The following is an 18,824-nucleotide window of genomic DNA, read 5'->3' as shown; positions in this document are numbered from 1 at the left end:
TAAAAATGTGTTTTCACATATATCCGGATCTCATTTATATGCATGTAAACGATGTCCGGATCCATCATCCGACCCGTTGATTAGGTAATCGAAAGACCTTTCCAACGAGTCCACAACATTGCAGATCTGGCAACCCTGTCTCGAGTTATGACCACTTAAGTGATATTTATGTACTTTTTTGAAGCCGGATCTCACTTAAATGTATGTAAACGATGTCCGGATCCATCATCCGACCCATCGTTGGTTAGGTAATCGAGAGACCTTTCCAACGAGTCTAAAACATTGCAGATCTGGCAACCCTGTCTCGAGTTATGACCACTTAAGTGATATTAATGTACATTTTTTAAGCCGGATCTCACTTAAATATATGTAAACGATGTCCGGATCCATCATCCGACCCATCGTTGGTTAGGTAATCGAGAGACCTTTCCAACGAGTCTAAAACATTGCAGATCTGGCAACCCTGTCTCGAGTTATGACCACTTAAGTGATATTTATGTACTTTTTTGAAGCCGGATCTCACTTAAATGTATGTAAACGATATCCGGATCCATCATCCGACCCATCGTTGGTTAGGTAATCGAGAGACTTTTCCAACGAGTCCACAGCAATGAAGATCTGGCAACCCTGTCTCGAGTTATGACCACTTAAGTGATATTTATGTACTTTTTTGAAGCCGGATCTCACTTAAATGTATGTAAACGATGTCCGGATCCATCATCCGACCCATCGTTGGTTAGGTAATCGAGAGACCTTTCCAACGAGTCCACAACATTGAAGATTTGGCAACCCTGTCTCAAGTTATGACCACTTAAATTATATCTGTGTACTTATTTTTCTAGATCTAAAAATTAGCTGAAATATGTGTCCAAACCACTCATATTACTTATTGCTGGTAAAAAGTGAGGAAGGCATCAACCACATAGGTGGATTAAGTTAGTTTTTATGTTAAATCTTTGGTTGCTCAAATTATTTGATGTGATAATGTTTAAGAAATGTTAATTCAACTTATCAACATAGACCGCAATTTTATTTATTTATTTAAAATATGATGAAATTTGATAAACTTTACTTTAAATGTAAAACATTTTAAAAAAAGTAAATAAAATAATGCCCAAATACAAATATATGGTCAAAACAAGTCATCCAAACATTTAGGTTCAATTCGAGCATTTTTTTTTAAATAGTCAAGAAGTACATTGATTTTTTGCAAAAAAAAAAACTTACTCCAACTTGAGACAGCTGCCACAATGACAGTATATGTTCTAGAACCGTGATTTATTCAGTAATTGTTCATTAGATGATCCCTAAACAACGCTTCAAACCTAATTAAGTTTTATTGGGAAGAACCTTAGAAATTGCAAAATCTGTAAAAAAAAATCACTTTGACTCAATCTCACCCCCCAGACTTAATGTCACCCACACTCATGATACCGTAAACTCGGGTGAATCGAGACTACAGTCTGAATTGGGACAAACTTTTTAGGGCACAACACAGTTACGAATGTTGAAACCATTGTTTTTTGTTATTCTGAGCATGTTCTAACCGAAATCAAACAAAAATATCAAAATATTTTGCAAAAAATTGGATTAAACCACTGTCTCAATTCGTCCCGTGTGTTTATGATTTAAGTCAAGGTATATATTAAACAGACTTTTTATAATTATCATTGCGGGAGGGATTAGTGCATAATTTTACATAATTGGTTGCAACCTGAAAGCATTTCATGAAAATGTATAAAATATTAGTTAGTTAATTGTCTTTATTAACGAACCTTTCAGCCATTAACGGTTCGGCTCGGTATATCCAAAATATATGTTTTTTTTTTTTCAAATTATGTGTATTTTTGATTGTATGGCAGAATTCTTATTTTTGGCGGATTGCAAATATACTTGTAAATGTTGCATTTTCCAATATAAAAATTTGGAATTGGAGCTTACGATTTATATTTAAAAAAAACACATAATCATAATCCTGGTATCAGATTTTCCAACATCCTAAACACTTACGTATATAACGTGCGTATAAAATAAAATATCGTTTATTAAAAAACATAAATTTCGGAAATTCAACTTCAAGAAATGATAAACAAACCGTCACCTCCAATTTTGCCGAGGACACCAAATCGATCAGGAAATATGTTGAGTCAATAAACAAAAATTGTTCAATATGACTCCTTGGATAAATTAAAAGAAAAATCTAAAACTGGATAGCAAAGGGTTTAGGCATCAATTTTATTTACTTTTCTGATACTTTTCACTTCAGAAAATATACTAAATCGAGATTGAAACACAACTAAGCACAGTCACAGTTTAATTACATCCGACGGCTTTCACTTTTCCGGAAAAAGTATAATTAACACCGCATTGCGCAGCAATAAACACAACTATTTGCAGCTTCCAAATTTGCACTAAACCGTTGAAATCTCGGTGGGAATTTAAAATTCAAAGCCGCACTGGATCGTCCAGTTTTCAACAGCCACCACACTCTACTACTGCTGCTGCTTAATATGCAGATTGTTAAATCCTTTGGCGCGCACTCCCAGCTCTCCATCGTGGAGCAAACTATCACCCAACCACCACACTTTGAGTTGCTGGCTCAATGTTGAACTGCTTGCTTGCTTGGTGCTTGGTTTTTTACTGCCGCTATTTTTTATTGGAAAATAGCTCCCGGCATAAAAATGAATTTCAAATCACAATTCTTTTTTATTTCTTGTGTAATCGATATTTATAGCTTCAATGGTAAAATCACTAGTTTATTTGCAATATTGTGTGTACGAAACCCCGCAGCACCTTCGGTGAAGGAGGGGGCGACCAAGAAAAAGGATCAACAAAAGTATGAACACATATCGAACCGAAACTCCAAGGCATGTATGCAAAACTAGAGCCATAAATTACACCGACAAAAGGAACAATAACGCGAACAAAAAAGTGAAAAATCGTCCTTCAATCGAACTTACAAGAAAAACTTCACAACGGACAGAAAACACACCTAACTATTCATTCCGACACTGACTGGAAAACGCGCGTTGGAAACGAATTTTCTCGGGCAGTAGCAGCAGCCAGCCAGCCTTCCACGCCACGAGTTCGCCACGAGGCTACCACAGCGGACGCGACTTTTTTGTAGACTAACCGATTTTTCCGAAAGGAAAGCGCCAACAACCCACAACCGCCACCACCACCAACGACGACGAAGACGGCCAGGACGAGGACTGGGGAGGAGGAGAAAAAAAAGAGAAAAAAAAGTATACAAATTCTTTTCTCCCTCTGTGTGTGGTACCCACACGAACGCGCACACAAACATACAGGCGAGCGCGCGCGCAGCACACATACAAGCGTTTTTATTTTTATCCGTTTTATAATATTTTTTTCCTCCCCCATTCAAACACCACCACCCACCCACCCTATCGGTCAACTCGTCGTCGTCGTCGTCGGTTTTTCGTCCTTACTTTTGCTCGAATTTTCACATGAACATGTGTGCCACGCTCGAAGCCCGAGGCCAAATCGTCCCGTCCTGGCACCAAGCCTATAGGAACCTGCTGCCCTCCCCAGGACATGTGTGCGAGCGCAGTGTGGTATGGAGGCGGAGAGGAGCTTCATGTGTGGAAGTTTGCTCACTCAGTACGCGCAGTGGCTGCCGGCGGAGGCCTTAAAACCACCTCGAATCGCACACAATGGGAAAATGTGATTCGAAGGTTTTCAACGTAAATTTGTTAGGAAGTTTTTTTTCAGAAAAAGTTTGGTTGATCTTATTTGGCCGTCGCAAATATTTTTAAGGCTTATGCCATCAGTTTGGATTAATTATGAAGAACCTAAAAAAGTTGACTATCGAGTGTTTCAGCCTCGTACAAAAGATTCTAGATTAAGACGGTGGGTGGTACACTAGGGTGTAATATGGTTGTAATTGTAATGTGTATAATTTTTCGAGACGAGATTTGACTGATCACGCCTTCCGTCGGACGGAGAAGTAAATGTCGGCCCCGGTCTAACGTAGAGATTAGGTCGTAAGCCCTAGGTGTAAAAAGAGGTTTGCAATTGCCTCAACAATCAAGCCTTTGGATAGTTTCGAGTAGGAATCTCGTAACCGAGAACGCCAAGGCAATGATTACTAGCGAAAAATATGATTTAAGTTTGTTGAGGATATGTTGTTGTTGTCCCATTTTTGTCATTATTGAGTTATTCGGGCAAAAATATTTCTGTTATTACAAAGTTTTGAGAAAACTTTATTCAGTCCTTAGTTACATTTTAAGTTATATGTAGGCTACACTCAAACGCTCGGGTAGTCATTTGACCCCTTTTTTTGTCTGCCTGTGTGGATCAATCGGACCGCGCACTGGACTCACAATCCAGAGGTCGTCAGTTCGGCGGACGCAAAAAAAAATCTAAATGTAAATATAGGTATTTGGTGCTCTCTCCCCGTGCCATACCTTCACACTTAGGAGACCCGGGAGGCAGAGTCTTGTCGCAAAAAAAAACGATACACGCTTGTGGATCCGTTGACGAAAACCGCAAGGTGTAAAAGGTCCACATTATAAGGTGTTGAACGTAATGATTTGCTTTTACCTTCATGTGAAAGCTTTTCTTGTGATCTTTCGATTGATGTATATCGACCGATTGTAAACTATTACGCTTTATATCATTTTTAAAAGAAAAACATTGACCCTTGAAATCAACAAATCCGGAACACTCTTTTCTCACAAATGTAAACAAACTTTGGTTCTTTCCAGGAGTGCATGTTTTTAACAAAATAATGATTTCAAACACTGAAGCCAATGAAACTCAAGCTTAGTGATGTTTTATACATAGTTTGATAACTTTTTTGTGTAAAAATATCAGTTAAATTCAGGTGTTCCACAATTGTGGGAGGCACAATAACATCCCACAAGTATGGAACAGGCAATTTGGAGGCAGTGTTTTGCTGCTCTGGATAAAATAGTTTTGAAATGAAATTTTTTGCTCAAAAAGTAATAATTTTACTAGTGAAATAGCAAGAGAATGTCCAAATAGAGGTCCTAAAAATAGTAGGGTCGACAGAAAAGCTGCATTTGGCATTGACAAACTATCACAAAAGTGTTCCGAATTTGTGGGTGTTACGAATATGTGGGATGACTGTACGTCGATTCCGTTTTCCTATTTTTTTTTTTTTTTTCTTAAAAATCTCATAACTTTTGGTAGAATTGACCAAATAAGATGCTTCCGTTTTAAACAGATCCAGATTTGTCTATATTTTAAACTGTCAGATGGGGGACAACTATGTTCCAGTTATACCGGAGATATTCCGGATTCCGTTGAGGTACCTCGACCCTCCTATATGGGTTTTTGGTCAATAAAACAAAAACTTTTCTAGAGAACAATGCCGGAAATGATACAAAACATCAAGGCATCATCCTAATACATCACCCTGCAATCCTGCATAGACACATGACATGTTTAAGACCTTCGGGCACCGGAACATCTAGAAACGGTTCACTGAGCTGATGTGGATTGGTTCCCAACTGAAACCGGCTCCAGTGCCCTAAATCTGGATCTCTTGCAACCAGAAGCATCCAAATTGGTCAAATTTACCAAAAATTAGAAATTATTTAGAAAAAAAATAGGGGTCTATTGACTACACGAGCGTTAGAGTGTTAAAAGCCATTTTAGGCTGTACATATTGTGGTCTTCAGAACCTTCATAAAACCTATTAATTTGTGTTGGATTCATAAATAACATTTTAGGTCGATCCTATCCTCATGTATGAATAAGCCAAAATCCATCCATAATCTTTGCCATAATTTTGCTGCCGGTCAACGGGTAGGTATTTAAAATAAAACATTGACGAAAAACTTATGTCGCGAAATTGCTCATTGTCGTCCCACTATGCAACGCTATCCTGCCGCACCGGTCGTCCTCGTCATCATCACCGCCGATCGCAAGTGCGCCGATTGTGGGTGGGAAGGATGATGTGTTGACTGATGCATATAAGCTCGGCCATCCCTAAGCAATGCATACATGCACATGTGCGAACTCCGGACATACTCGGTTTGTTTAAAATAACTTTTTTTTCTGAAAAGCTAAAAACATTGTTTTAGAGCGAGTTTTTCACCAATGTGAAACAGATCGTATTGAGGTGGTCCGATTTGGATGAAACTTTCAGCGTTTGTTTGTCTATACATGAGAACTCATGCCAAATACGACAACGGGAAGTGGGGTAAAACGGGCATTGAAGTTTGAGTTTGCATACAAAATGTGCTTTAAACATCCAGGATTGGTTTGACTTTTTCTCAAAGCTTTTGCTAATTACTGTTAAAAATTGATGTTTTATAAACCTTACCGTCAACTGGGGCAATACCTAGGGCAATACAAAAAAAAAAAAAAATTCCAACAGTTTTGTTTTGTTCAGTTATGCTTCCAATCAAGTGGTTCAAATTTATTAACCAACAAAATAGCAAAAAAAAAATGTACGTCAGTTTTTTATTACAATTTCTATGCCAAACATTGAATCAGGAAATACAGTATTTTTGTAGAAAATTCAAATGCCATTGTCTGGTCAAGTTCGAGGGGTGGTTAAACATTTTGTGGCTCGAAACAAACATATTTTCACAAGGATAAAAAAATAAAAAAAAATGAATTCACTTGTATTTTCAACATTTTTATTTTATTTTTAAAATGTCCTTTGCAAAATTATGTATTAATTTAAAATAAAAAGCAACTATAATGATAAATCGTTGCAAAAGGATGTTTCAACAATTATTCCTCCAATTTCAATAAAATTTAAAAAAAATAATTGTCTGCCTGAATCAGATGTTATGCACTCAGATTTGTAACCAAATCGTCAGCTGTGTGCTATCTTGTTGACCATTTTGATCGAAAATGAGTTAATGATGACGTTTTGCTATACTTAACAAACACTACAAGATGCTTTAACCCGATTTTGGAAACTCGCTTCCGTTTCCCGGATATCGCAATACACACTTTTGACATTGACCAATTTATCATCAAAATCAGGGGTGCTCAAAGTTTTTGGGATTCCGGCCCAAATTTATAGCTCAAATAAGCTTGTGGGTCAAATGAATAAAATAGTTTATAAAAATGATATCGAGAAATTAAAAGTGAGAGTGTGTGCGTGCAATATGGAGTTAAACTTTTCAAAACGCTATGGTAAACTTCTAATGGAAAACATAATTTTCAACAATCTGTCGTATTTATTGTTCTAAAAATTCATTTTTTAAATACTTTGAAAATTGTATGAAACCTGCAAAGTTGATTTAACGGCGTGATTCTATCTTTAAATTAAGTGTTAGAGATTCAAAATCGTTGCGAAATTATTTTCCAACAATTAAGCCGATGCAAATATTTCAAGAAATTTTTCCGGTACTAGTAATCGAAAATTCACTAAATTCAAACAGAAATTGTTTTTGAATAAATCCAAACATGCTCTAAATGAGTCCAGCTGCACTTAAATTTCCAGCTTTATTTTTTCCGATGTCAACATATTTTTTTCTGTCTGAATAAAATGATAGTCATTCAGATTCGTTATCCAACTCTCGTGAATTCAAAACCCGAGATGGAAGGTTTTTAAGAGCAAAGTAGGTTCACTATGGCAATTAAATTAAAATGGAATACATATATTTTTGCTATTATTACAGTTTTCTACCTTAGTCAAATTTGAACGTTTCATAAAACATTTCTGAAAATGTTTCATGGAAATTTATACGAAATTTACTATTATCACTCACATTGAAACGGGTAATATTATTTAGATTAGAAAGTTTTCTGGAAAAAAATGTATGGAATGGGGACCAAAATATGAATATATCAATAGTTTTATATTAACAAAAAATCTAAGCTTGGCATAAAAGTGTAAAACAAATCTTCACTTTGACAAAAAATTACTTTACGAATGATCAAAGGGCCAATTTACATGATCACAAAAAATCACCTCGCGGGCCACGTTTGGCCCGCGGGCCTTACTTTGGTCACCCCTGATCAAAATGATCGTGCACACTTGTGACACGTCATACATGTTGTTGGAAAATGTGGAAAATTTGTCTTGTTTTTCACAAATTTATGTTGATACACACTTTTTAAAAGCAATACAATCTTTTGTTTTTGAAAATATAATGATTAAGTCGGTTAAACCATTGATTTGAGATTATTTTAGTTTGTATGGGAATTCTGTGCACACTTGTGACACGTAGTACAATTTTACTTTCGAAACACACTTGTGACACGTGCTTTTCAGATTTTTGTTTACATAATTTTTCTGTATCTTTTAACTGGTGTCCAAATTAGTTGAAACTTGGAAACGTTTGTTAAGCGATAGTATACAAACCGATTGCTTCAAAAGGTTTTGCTCTTCCATTCATAGTTTTGAAAATATTTATCATCAAACTTTAAAAATCGATTTTCTCGAATAGTACTAAATGGTCGTTGTCACAAGATAGCACACAGCTGACGAAATGTCATTAGTTCAAATCCCGAGAAGGTTTATAGGAGCAAAGTAAATTTGAGACCTAGTTTTAAAAAATTATATAAAATACCTGTATTTTCGCAATCTTTGTAGTTCTCTACTTTAATCAAATCAGCATTCTTATAAAACACTCAACCAATCATTATTTTTATTAAATAAAAAAAAACATATCTAACAATCTCTTAAGCTCAGTCCGAAAAAAATATAAAAAATATTTTAATTAATTCTAAATGGATTTTTTTCCCATTTTTTTGCCAGATTAAAAAAAACGTTTTTTTTTACTTTATTCCGTCTATTTATTCATTTTAATGAAGAAAATGCTTTGTTTCTTAGTCCAAGTCAACATATTTATTAGTTTGAAACTGAAACTTACAAGGTAAAAAACAATGCAACAAATTAGTTAACATCCTGACGAAACGAAACAGTTTGTAAAGTCAAATGTGAATAAAAAAAATACAAAGCCGACATGCACGGCCTATTTGCGCTTAGCGACTCTCTTGGCCGCGGAACGCACCGGTGGCTTATCGTCTTGGGCCATTTCGTACGAGTCGTATCGCGCCGGCAACTTCCGTTGGCGAAAAGATCGCCGAATAACCTTCCGTGCAGGCTTTTTCTCTTTTGGTGATTCCTTCTCGACTGGTGCTTCCTGTGTATCGTACTTGAAAATCTTCAAATCTTGATCATTGTTGGGTTTCTTTCTGAACAGAAAGTCATCCGGTTCCGAGTCCTCGTCCGAACTTGGTCCAAACAAGTACTTCGGGAAGACTTTGACCGGTTTTTCACATTCCCTTTTGAAAAAAAAAATAGATATAATTAAAAAAGTTCCTGGAGTAAATTTGAAGTTCTTACTCTGGCACGTAACCCTCGATCGGAACGAGGAAGCTGTACACCGAAATGTACTCCTCGGATTCTCCGACCATCTCGTCATCGGTGTCCACTTTGGGCACAGCTACTGACTGTTTCTCATCGCATTTCTTGTTTTCCTCCATTCCTGATGTCGCAATTACTCGGGTTTCAATGAATTTTTACGATTAATCTTGAGAAACAAGCACATGCACAACTTTAACTTCTGTAAACAACACGACGCTGCAAAAATGGCAGGGACGTCAGCCAAGTCGATTTTTAAGTCTGCGCAAATTTGTGTACAAAATCTGTAATTTGATTCCTCTGTGCTCTCTCTTACAGATTGTCAAGGGAAACAGATTGGTCGGCACTGGCAACGTATGTTTTGCGCTTGCAACACTGCCAGTTTTGCTAGGCGTAATCCCAGTCACGGATATTTCTAGCAGAGGTTGTTCTGCTAGAATCCTGCTAGAATGATTCTAGCAGGCTTGTCAGAATGCTGTAAGAATTTTGCTAGAATATTCTGACACAGCGAAATCTGCCGGAATTCTGTAAGAATTTTGCTAGAATAATCTGACAGAGCAAATATGTCGAAAATTACGTCATTTCCACAAAACCGCTTTGTGGCGAACTTGACTTCCGCCAAAAAACAACAGGCATTAGATTTCGTTGGTTCGTCCATTGAATATTCGAGGAAAACACGATTCTAGCGCGGTGGAGTAGCCTCAGATGCAACATAATCGGAATGTGGCCGTCGGCTACGCGAAAGCATTTCAGAAAACAAAAGGTAAGCAATGGTTAATAAGTTAAAACAAATAATGTCTAAGATATATGGAAATTTGCAGGTCTTACCGAAGTTTGTTCGCATATTGTCAAGTCCAAGGGCCACACACTCCACAACGATAAGTGATCATGGAGGGACCAGCGAATAAAAGTGCGAGATTCAAGCAGGGTGTCCCAACCAAAATCCCGGACGCCAGATCTCCAGAAAGAAGAATATTTCGGAGAATTGTCGTTGAAAAAAATATATAGGTGGAAAAATGAGAAAGTGTAGAATTTTAACGTTTTGTGATTATGAAAAAAACATTGTTTGAATAAATTCAATCTTGAAACTCGTTTTATGTTACAAAAATTACAAATATAAATATCTACCAAATTGTTTCTAAGAAAACTCTAGCAGGAAACTTCTGCCCGCTCATTCTAGCAAAATTCTTACAGAATTCTAGCACGAGGCCTGTCAGAAAAGTTCTAGCAAAATTCTAGCAGGATTCTGACAGAACCGGTTGATTTCGCCAACTCCTGCTAGAACCGGTTATTGCATTTGAGCTAGAATTCTTTGTGTAAGAATCCTGCTAGAATGCTGCTAGAGTATTCTGACAGGCCAACCTGCTAGAATTCTGTAAGAATTTTGCTAGAACGAGACGGCAAAATTTTCTGCTAGAATCCTGCTAGAATTCAGTAAGAATGTTCCAGTTAATATTTCTGGTAGAAGCTATAACTTAATTAAAAATTGATAAGAAAAAAGAAGTAATTTTTCTGTTGGATTTCAGATGAAACACAACAAGATGTTTAATCTTTTATTACTCACAAAAACATTCACAGAAAAATACAACAGTCTCATTTACACTTGTTTTTTTTGTGCACCATTTACTTCACTACGGTTGATTCTTAATTCTTCTACGGTTGATGTCCGCGTTGACATGGCAGGAACGGAAGCACCGAACTCTACGACTCATCTCTTACCAACCTGGACTCAAAAATCGTAGCAGGCCTGAGGGCATTCCAGAAATGATGTCCGTAAACGGCTGCTGGGATCGAAGTTGGTTGCGGTTGGTGATGTTCTGACGCGTCTTCCGGGCGTATGTAATGGGATTAGTACCTGTGAAATATATAAAAATAAACAAAATAGTTGTTTCAATGTAACGCGTTCTTACCAAACTCCGGAAGATCAGGTTAGAAACGGAACGCCACCGAATCGACATTTTTTCACTGATGGGAAAATTGCCACTTTTGCCAACAAGTTTTTTTTTTCCAAGATGGCGACAACAATGCGGTTTGGCGAAAATGACGTCATTTTCGACAGATTTTACTCTGTCAGAATGTTCTAACAAAATTCTTAGATAATTCTGGCAGGCCTGCTAGAACCGTTCTAGCAGAATTCTAGCAGAACAAACTCTGCTAGAATTTCTCGTGACCGGGTTCTAGAAAGCGTTTTTATCCCATATCGATTTGATTTGATTTGATGTGATAACCAACAGGGCCACAAGGATGACCTATGTAGCGGTTGCCTAGAATTACAGTGGCTCAGACTTAAAGGGAGCATCTTCAAATTACTGCCGTATGAAGGGCCAAAAGGGGGTGGGTGGACGCGAACAAGCAAAATCACTCACGGTGTCCTCAGGGGAAGAGAATCTCCTTCCGACAGTAACCTCCAATAACTCCGAAAAAAGTCTGACAAAGCTGAAAAACAGGGCTCGCATCCTGTTGGGGGCCTAAAAGGGCGCGGCAGACAGCTGGAAACTGACAGAGGTCAATAGATGTAGTAATTGGACAATCCTTAAGAATTGTACAATTACTACACCATTTTCCCCTTGTGACGTAGTTCTGGTCTTCCACTATCTACATCCAATCTTCGCCATTACAGCATACCGTCCACTGCCCTGATGCTCCCTCCCCGATCCCCGGCTTTGATTCTATACTACTTATAAAAAGGAAAATCATAGATGAGAAAAGGTCAATGCGGATGGAGAGCAAATCGAGCTCAGTATCCCCTCACAAAGACTGGTAGTAAGTGTGAAAAAGACAGTGAAAAATATGAAGAAAGGCAAGACGAAAAATGAAAAGATAGTATTTCAATGCGGATGGATCGATGATCCCCTCACAAGGACAAACAAGAGACAGGTGGTAGGGAAATCAAGAATATGTGATAAAGGTTTGGATATAAAAAGGAACGTGCTCACCGGCTTCAAAATCAGCTTCGTGCTTGAATCCATGCAGCAAGTCCATCTTCCGGCAGCCCCGCAATCGAATGAATCCACGATCGTCCGCCCCTGTTCTTGAGAGATCGTTTCAATGACCTTGATAATCCGAAAGCAGCGGGATCCTCAAGAAACTCCTTTTAAAGACTTCACTCATTTGGCCGAGCTGTTGCATTCCTGGACCTGGAGTATGGTCCAATGGCGTGGACAGAGTTCGGATGTACGGATGGCATCCGTTTCCATATTTTTTAATTCTCCGACACATCCAGATGAGCGTAAAACTCCTCCACGATGACGATGTCCGCCGGAATCATGTGCACCACAAAAACGACCTTGGGCTCGTTCCTTGTGTACCGTCTGGGCGCGGGTCCACCTGTCCGGATTTTTGGCCACGTTCAGCAGCTTGCAACTGGAACCCTTGAAGCAACCGCCGGTTCGTAGTGAAGACAAATCCGGCACGTAACTCATCGTGGCCTTCATGGCGATCGTTGTGCCACAGAGTAATCCAGAGGGAGCGTTTTTATCCCATATCAAGCAATAAATGCATGGTCATTTGTCCTATAATTCTGTTCAAAGGGTGTTTTTCGGAATTGCGAAAAAAAATGTTTAATGGAACTTGTTGCAAAACTTGTTTTTTTTTTCATCACTCGTCGTATTTATCCATCTCGGTGAACCTCGTTGGATAAATGAACGACTCATGCTGCATTCTCATGTTTCCCAGACTATGCCTCTACACATTTTTTTACAATTGGAATGCTAATGGTGCCGTTCTATCGCAGAAAATGTAAAAAACACACACACACATAAGTTGAATTTTGGAAGGTCGCACATCTTTTATGAATATTACATTTAAAAAATGTGTAAAAATGTGAATCTGATGAAAATTCATCAAAAACTGATGAATAATTACCAATTCCTGATGTAATATGACCTAGAATATGACACATTTTTTTCGACACAAAATCTGTCACCTGATGAATGTTACCATAATTTTTTTCAGTCCAAGCAAAAAATTTAATAAATTACTGTTAAAAAAAGAAAGGCAAAGTGTAATGATAGGAGGTGATAAAATAGACCAAACTCTACCAAAAATTAACATAAACTAAACAAGATAAATGCAAATAAAAATAATAAAAATAATACAAGAAAATAAACCATTTCTAGAGTTCTTTTTGAAAAGGTCCTATAAGCTATTGTGTTTCATATGTTTATAGGACCTAATAAAAAAAAAGTCTAGTTTTGGGCAGTTAATTTGAAAGTTGATGGGAAAAGAGCAAGCAAGTTTCTTTAAAAAACTTCGCAAAATTATTTGTTTAAATAGTGAGAATTTGCAAATTGGATGGAGTTGGAAACGTAAACTCTTTGAAATTACTTTTCAATTTAATGTTTCATTCCATCATGCCGTTTTCCATTTGCCCAGCCTGGTATAAAATTGCCATATTTGATTTCATCTCAATGCATAGAGATTATGACAATAGCACAACACCATTGTTTCATTTCGTTCTATCGGTGCTGCATATGGAGAATATAAAGTACAAATATTTGATAAGTTTCTTTAGAATATCATATTAACTCGTAATTAAGATGGCTCACAAGCATGGTAATTACAAAATCAATATTAAACATAAAGCAGATCAATTAAATGTTTACTCTGAATCCCACAGTCGCCACCCCGATTGCTCTCAAGCCATCGGTGCAGATCTTCAGATTCTCCCCAGAATCAATGGCCGCCGGGGACGTATCCTTTGAGGCGTACAAGCAAGCTAAAACATCTTCCAGAAAACGCAGCTTTTCGCCTTTGCTTCCCGCCGGACGGTCTCCGGACCTATCGCCAATCCAGCTCAACCGAACGTTCCGCGTTTCGCCCCGAATGAACACTCCGCGACTTAACGACCACTCCAAGTCGGCCGAACGTCTTGGGAAAATGTAACCTTTACTCCTGCTGAAAATTGTAGCGTTTTAATAATCACCCTAACTTGCAGACCCTCGGTTATGTCTGCCAAGGAACGACGCCGGACCATGTTTGTCATACGGACACCGCTGGCCAAGCGCCAGCTGGAGCATCGAATTACGGTGAACAACATCCTCAGCGATCTTGACCTCGGCCAGTACATCGGTACGTTCATGGAGGAGGAAATCGACTACGAGGTGTTTTTGACGCTTACGGAGCAGGACCTGCGCAGCATCGGAATCGAGTGCGACGAAGATATTGAGAAGATTCTCGCGAAAATTGCCGAGCATAAAAGTTAGTGCTAGCGTTTCAATGCTGTGATTTTATTATGTATTTTTGACTGTTTGATGTTTTGTGTGTTTTTTAAATAGGGAAGATTGTAGATCAATTGTACTTTTAATAAATGTGAACAAAAGGAAAGCATTTTTTTCTCCTTTTCAGGAGGTCATTTTGAGCTTTTTTTTACACAACATCAAAGACACTTTTCGACCATGCCAAATTCTAGTTGACGGCAAACTGTAGTAATGCAGGCCAAGTGAGTGCCGCGCTTGTATTTTTCAGGCACTCTTCTTTCTGAACGTGGTGGTTGCGCGCTCCAGTCGGTAAAGATACGTTCGGTGATGAGTGAGTGATTTCTGATCTTTGAACTGAAAATCAGGACCCTTGTTTGTATTCCAGTTTTGCATGCATTTGGTAGACATTGTGCTAATTGAAATTGATTTTCATCGGTTCTGTGGAAGCAGCGAAGCCACGTGATTAACAAGTTTGCGAGTTTGGCAAATTGTCATACCGTAAAACGGGGTGACTTTGATGGCCGGGGTGACTTTGATAGGTTTGAGATTTTTCCGCAAAATGAGGAGTACAATTAAAATACGTCAGGAATGGTTTAGAAACATACTGACCATGGTAAATAAGTGTTCAAAGTACCTCAAGAAGAACTTTTCATGAAATTTTGAAAAGTTTAAAAAGTTAGTTAACTTTAGTTAAGAAAATGTTGATGAAAGTCATTATTTTTAACTTCTCAAAGTGTCATAATTTTCTCAATGAACATGATTTTTAATCGGAAAACGGAATGCATTTTCGGATTCTTTGGACAATTTTCCACTAGGAGAAGGTTAAGTGTGGATCAATCGGACCGCGCACTGGACTCACAATCCAGAGGTCGCCGGTTCGAATCCTGCGGCGGGCGCTCTAAAATTCTTTGTGTAAATATGGGTATTCGGCGCCGTCGCTCCGTGCCATACTTTCATACACTTAGGAGCCCAGGGCGGCGAAGTCCTTGTAGATAAAAAGGAAGACACTAGTGGTTGGTACTAGCAATGGTGGCCGACAGCTATAAAGTCAACTTCGTTTTCGAAGGTTAAGTTTGTAAATAATAAATAATATGTGTTTTTGAAAAACAATTAAAAAATATTTCCAAACTTATAGACAATTTCAGTTGAACAAATTTCATGTTAAATGTGAAAACTTGTGATTCCTGCTTCGAATTCAGTATAAAATGCAATATAAATCAAGAATTTTATAAACAAAGCTAGTTTTAACAAATTTCAGGCAAAATTCCGAATTTTTAGCAATTTTACCTAAAATCCAATATGTATTTTGTTAAAAAGCTTATAAACTTAGTTAACTTAATAAAAACGTTGATTTTTTTTTTCTTAAAAACTATATCAGCTGCTTTAGTGATGGTACATTTAACGTACAAATAAAGTTTGAACATCTTAAATATGATTTTGATAAGAAAAACAATGACTATCAAAGTCACCCCGGAATTAAAACTAAGAATTTTTAACGTAACTATTTTTCTAAACACTATTGAAAAAACTTTTTTCCAAAAATAGTGCATGGACTTTGTGTGGCCTACCCCAGTACATGTTATAAAAATAACAGGGTTGTTACGGAAAAGTCGAAAAAAAATCCGCGCCAGATCCGCGCCGACCCCAAAATCCAATCCGCGCGAAATCCGCGCCATATAAAAAAAATTGCGACAAACATAGAAGAGAGTAACGTAATGAATGAAATTTTAAACGAAAAAAGAATAATACAGAAGGCATTTGGATCAGTACCGTTGATCAGTTGTGGATTCATATCCCACCTGTACTAAATGGAACCTTTATTGCCATTTCTGAAACAATATTAGCATTTTTTGCAACACTTTAAATATCGTTGCTTTAAAAACAAATTCAGGAAAAAAAATTAAAGCCATAAAATAAATCACCAAATTATAAAATCTAGGGATTTAATACTTGATAATTCTCGCCAAAACTTAACTCTGGAAAATCGAACCACGAAATTTCTATTATTTTCTTCTCTAAATTTTTCTAAACTAAAATATGACTCCGAAAATTATCCGAACTAAGAAAATGGCAAAAAAATAATAATTTCTGCAGTTTTTTTTTTAAAGGACCAATAAACCAAATTTTCAGTTTTTGTTTTCTGGGTGTTTTTCAATACCTCTGACTCAAGGCGGTTCTAAAAACACCCAAAAAGCAAAAACTGGAAATTTGGTTTATTGGAACTTTTCAAAAAAAACACCAGATTAAATAATTTAAAAATTTAATAATTTAGTACTTTAGAAATTTAATAATTTAATAATTTAATAATTAAATAATTTAAGAATTTAATAGTTTAATAATTAAATAGTTTAACAATAATTTAATAATTTAAAAAATTTATAATTCAATAATTTCTTCTTAAAACATTAAAAATTAACCAAAAAATCAATTGTAATATTTTCGTAATTTTTCAATTGAATAATTCGTACTTTTAAGTTTTTTGAGTCTGTAAGTTTTGACAAGTTCAAATTATGAATTCTTTTTTTTATTATTTGAACTTGTAAATTCTGAAGTTTCAAATTGTTGAATTCCAGATTTATTTTTTTAATTTTAACATTGGGTAATTCTCTACCAACTCACACGAAATCGGGAAAAGTTGCCCCGACCCCTCTTCGATTTGCGTGAAACTTTGTCCTAAGGGGTAACTTTTGTCCCTGATCACGAATCCGAGGTCCGTTTTTTGATATCTCGTGACGGAGGGGCGGTACGACCCCTTCCATTTTTGAACATGCGAAAAAAGAGGTGTTTTTCAATAATTTGCAGCCTGAAACGGTGATGAGATAGAAATTTGGTGTCAAAGGGACTTTTATGTAAAATTAGACGCCCGATTTGATGGCGTACTCAGAATTCCGAAAAAACGTATTTTTCATCGAAAAAAACACTAAAAAAGTTTTAAAAATTCTCCCATTTTCCGTTACTCGACTGTAAAAAATTTTGGAACATGTCATTTTATGGGAAATTTAATGTACTTTTCGAATCTACATTGTCCCAGAAGGGTCATTTTTTCATTTAGAACAAAATTTTTCATTTTAAAATTTCGTGTTTTTTCTAACTTTGCAGGGTTATTTTTTAGAGTGTAACAATGTTCTACAAAGTTGTAGAACAGACAATTACAAAAATTTTGATATATAGACATAAGGGGTTTGCTTATAAACATCACAAGTTATCGCGATTTTACGAAAAAAAGTTTTGAAAAAGTTACTTTTTGCGTTTCTCTTTGTTTCGTCGTCCGTGTCTGTCGCGGGTGACCATGAACGGCCATGATCGATGACGACCAACTTTTTTGAAACTTTTTTTCGTAAAATCGTGATAACTTGTGATGTTTATAAGCAAACCCCTTATGTATATATATCAAAATTTTTGTAATTGTCTGCTCTACAACTTTGTAGAACACTGTTACACTCTAAAAAATAACCCTGCAAAGTTAGAAAAAACACGAAATTTTAAAATGAAAAATTTTGTTCTAAATGAAAAAATGACCCTTCTGGGACAATGTAGATTCGAAAAGTACATTAAATTTCCCATAAAATGACATGTTCCAAAATTTTTTACAGTCGAGTAACGGAAAATGGGAGAATTTTTAACACTTTTTTAGTGTTTTTTTCGATGAAAAATACGTTTTTTCGGAATTCTGAGTACGCCATCAAATCGGGCGTCTAATTTTACATAAAAGTCCCTTTGACACCAAATTTCTATCTCATCACCGTTTCAGGCTGCAAATTATTGAAAAACACCTCTTTTTTCGCATGTGCAAAAATGGAAGGGGTCGTACCGCCCCTCCGTCACGAGATATCAAAAAATGGACCTCGGATTCGTGATCAGGGACAAAAGTTACCCCTTAGGACAAAGTTTCACGCAAATCGAAGAGGGGTCGGGGCAACTGCTGTGTGAGTTGGCGGAGAATTACCCCATTACATTTTGCTTTCAGACGGAGATTTTAGCAGATTTCTAAGTGGATTTCGTCATGTTGTGATAATTGGGAATAGAATCAATTGTACCTGAATCAGAGTGGCAACAGAATTTTTATTTTTTTCAATAAGGCCGATGCAAATATTTAAAAAAGTTTTTGTCCCTCGGCCCTGGCCGAGGTCAAGGGGGGGGGGGCAAAAAAATAAAAAATATAAAAATTTAAATAACAAGCCATAGTCTTCACATTTAAATGAAAAAAGTGTTTTAAAATACATTTTACACTAGTTCAGTTGTTTTGCAATGTCTAGTTTTCAAAAAATCTAAGATCTGACAAAAATAAAAATTGTATCGAAAAAAAA

The 18,824-nt window shown here is 36.7% G+C and overlaps 2 protein-coding genes across 2 annotated transcripts; one reads left to right on the top strand and one right to left on the bottom strand.

Moving 5' to 3' along the window:
- Window positions 1-8,743: 8,743 nt before the first annotated feature.
- Window positions 8,744-9,524, bottom strand: LOC120421798 (uncharacterized). The gene is made up of 2 exons (XM_039585077.2): window positions 9,302-9,524; window positions 8,744-9,240 (listed from the first exon to the last, which is right to left on the bottom strand). Exons 1-2 carry the CDS (start codon window positions 9,439-9,441, stop codon window positions 8,928-8,930), a joined length of 453 nt encoding a protein of 150 aa, XP_039441011.1. The 5' UTR covers window positions 9,442-9,524; the 3' UTR covers window positions 8,744-8,927.
- A 4,191-nt stretch (window positions 9,525-13,715) lies between these two features.
- On the top strand, window positions 13,716-14,644 carry LOC120421761 (ankyrin repeat and SAM domain-containing protein 6-like). Its single transcript, XM_039585036.2, has 3 exons — window positions 13,716-13,873; window positions 13,938-14,199; window positions 14,256-14,644. Exons 1-3 carry the CDS (start codon window positions 13,858-13,860, stop codon window positions 14,521-14,523), a joined length of 546 nt encoding a protein of 181 aa, XP_039440970.1. The 5' UTR covers window positions 13,716-13,857; the 3' UTR covers window positions 14,524-14,644.
- Window positions 14,645-18,824: the final 4,180 nt, after the last annotated feature.

This window comes from Culex pipiens, chromosome 3 (assembly GCF_016801865.2).
Source record: "Culex pipiens pallens isolate TS chromosome 3, TS_CPP_V2, whole genome shotgun sequence".
In the NCBI taxonomy this organism is placed as follows: Eukaryota; Metazoa; Arthropoda; class Insecta; order Diptera; family Culicidae; genus Culex; species Culex pipiens.
The sequence above is the reverse complement of the archived record's forward strand: the minus strand, read 5'-3'. Positions and strand labels throughout refer to the sequence as shown.

Excerpts from the sequence above, each read along its gene's own strand:
- LOC120421761 (XM_039585036.2), top strand. Across the intron at positions 14,200-14,255 it reads GCCGAACGTCTTGGGAAAAT|ACCCTCGGTTATGTCTGCCA; the intron begins GTAACCTTTACT and ends CCTAACTTGCAG.
- LOC120421798 (XM_039585077.2), bottom strand. The coding sequence starts at position 9,441 with ATGGAGGAAAACAAGAAATGCGATGAGAAACAGTCAGTAGCTGTGCCC. Across the intron at positions 9,241-9,301 it reads ATCGAGGGTTACGTGCCAGA|GGAATGTGAAAAACCGGTCA; the intron begins GTAAGAACTTCA and ends TTTTTTCAAAAG.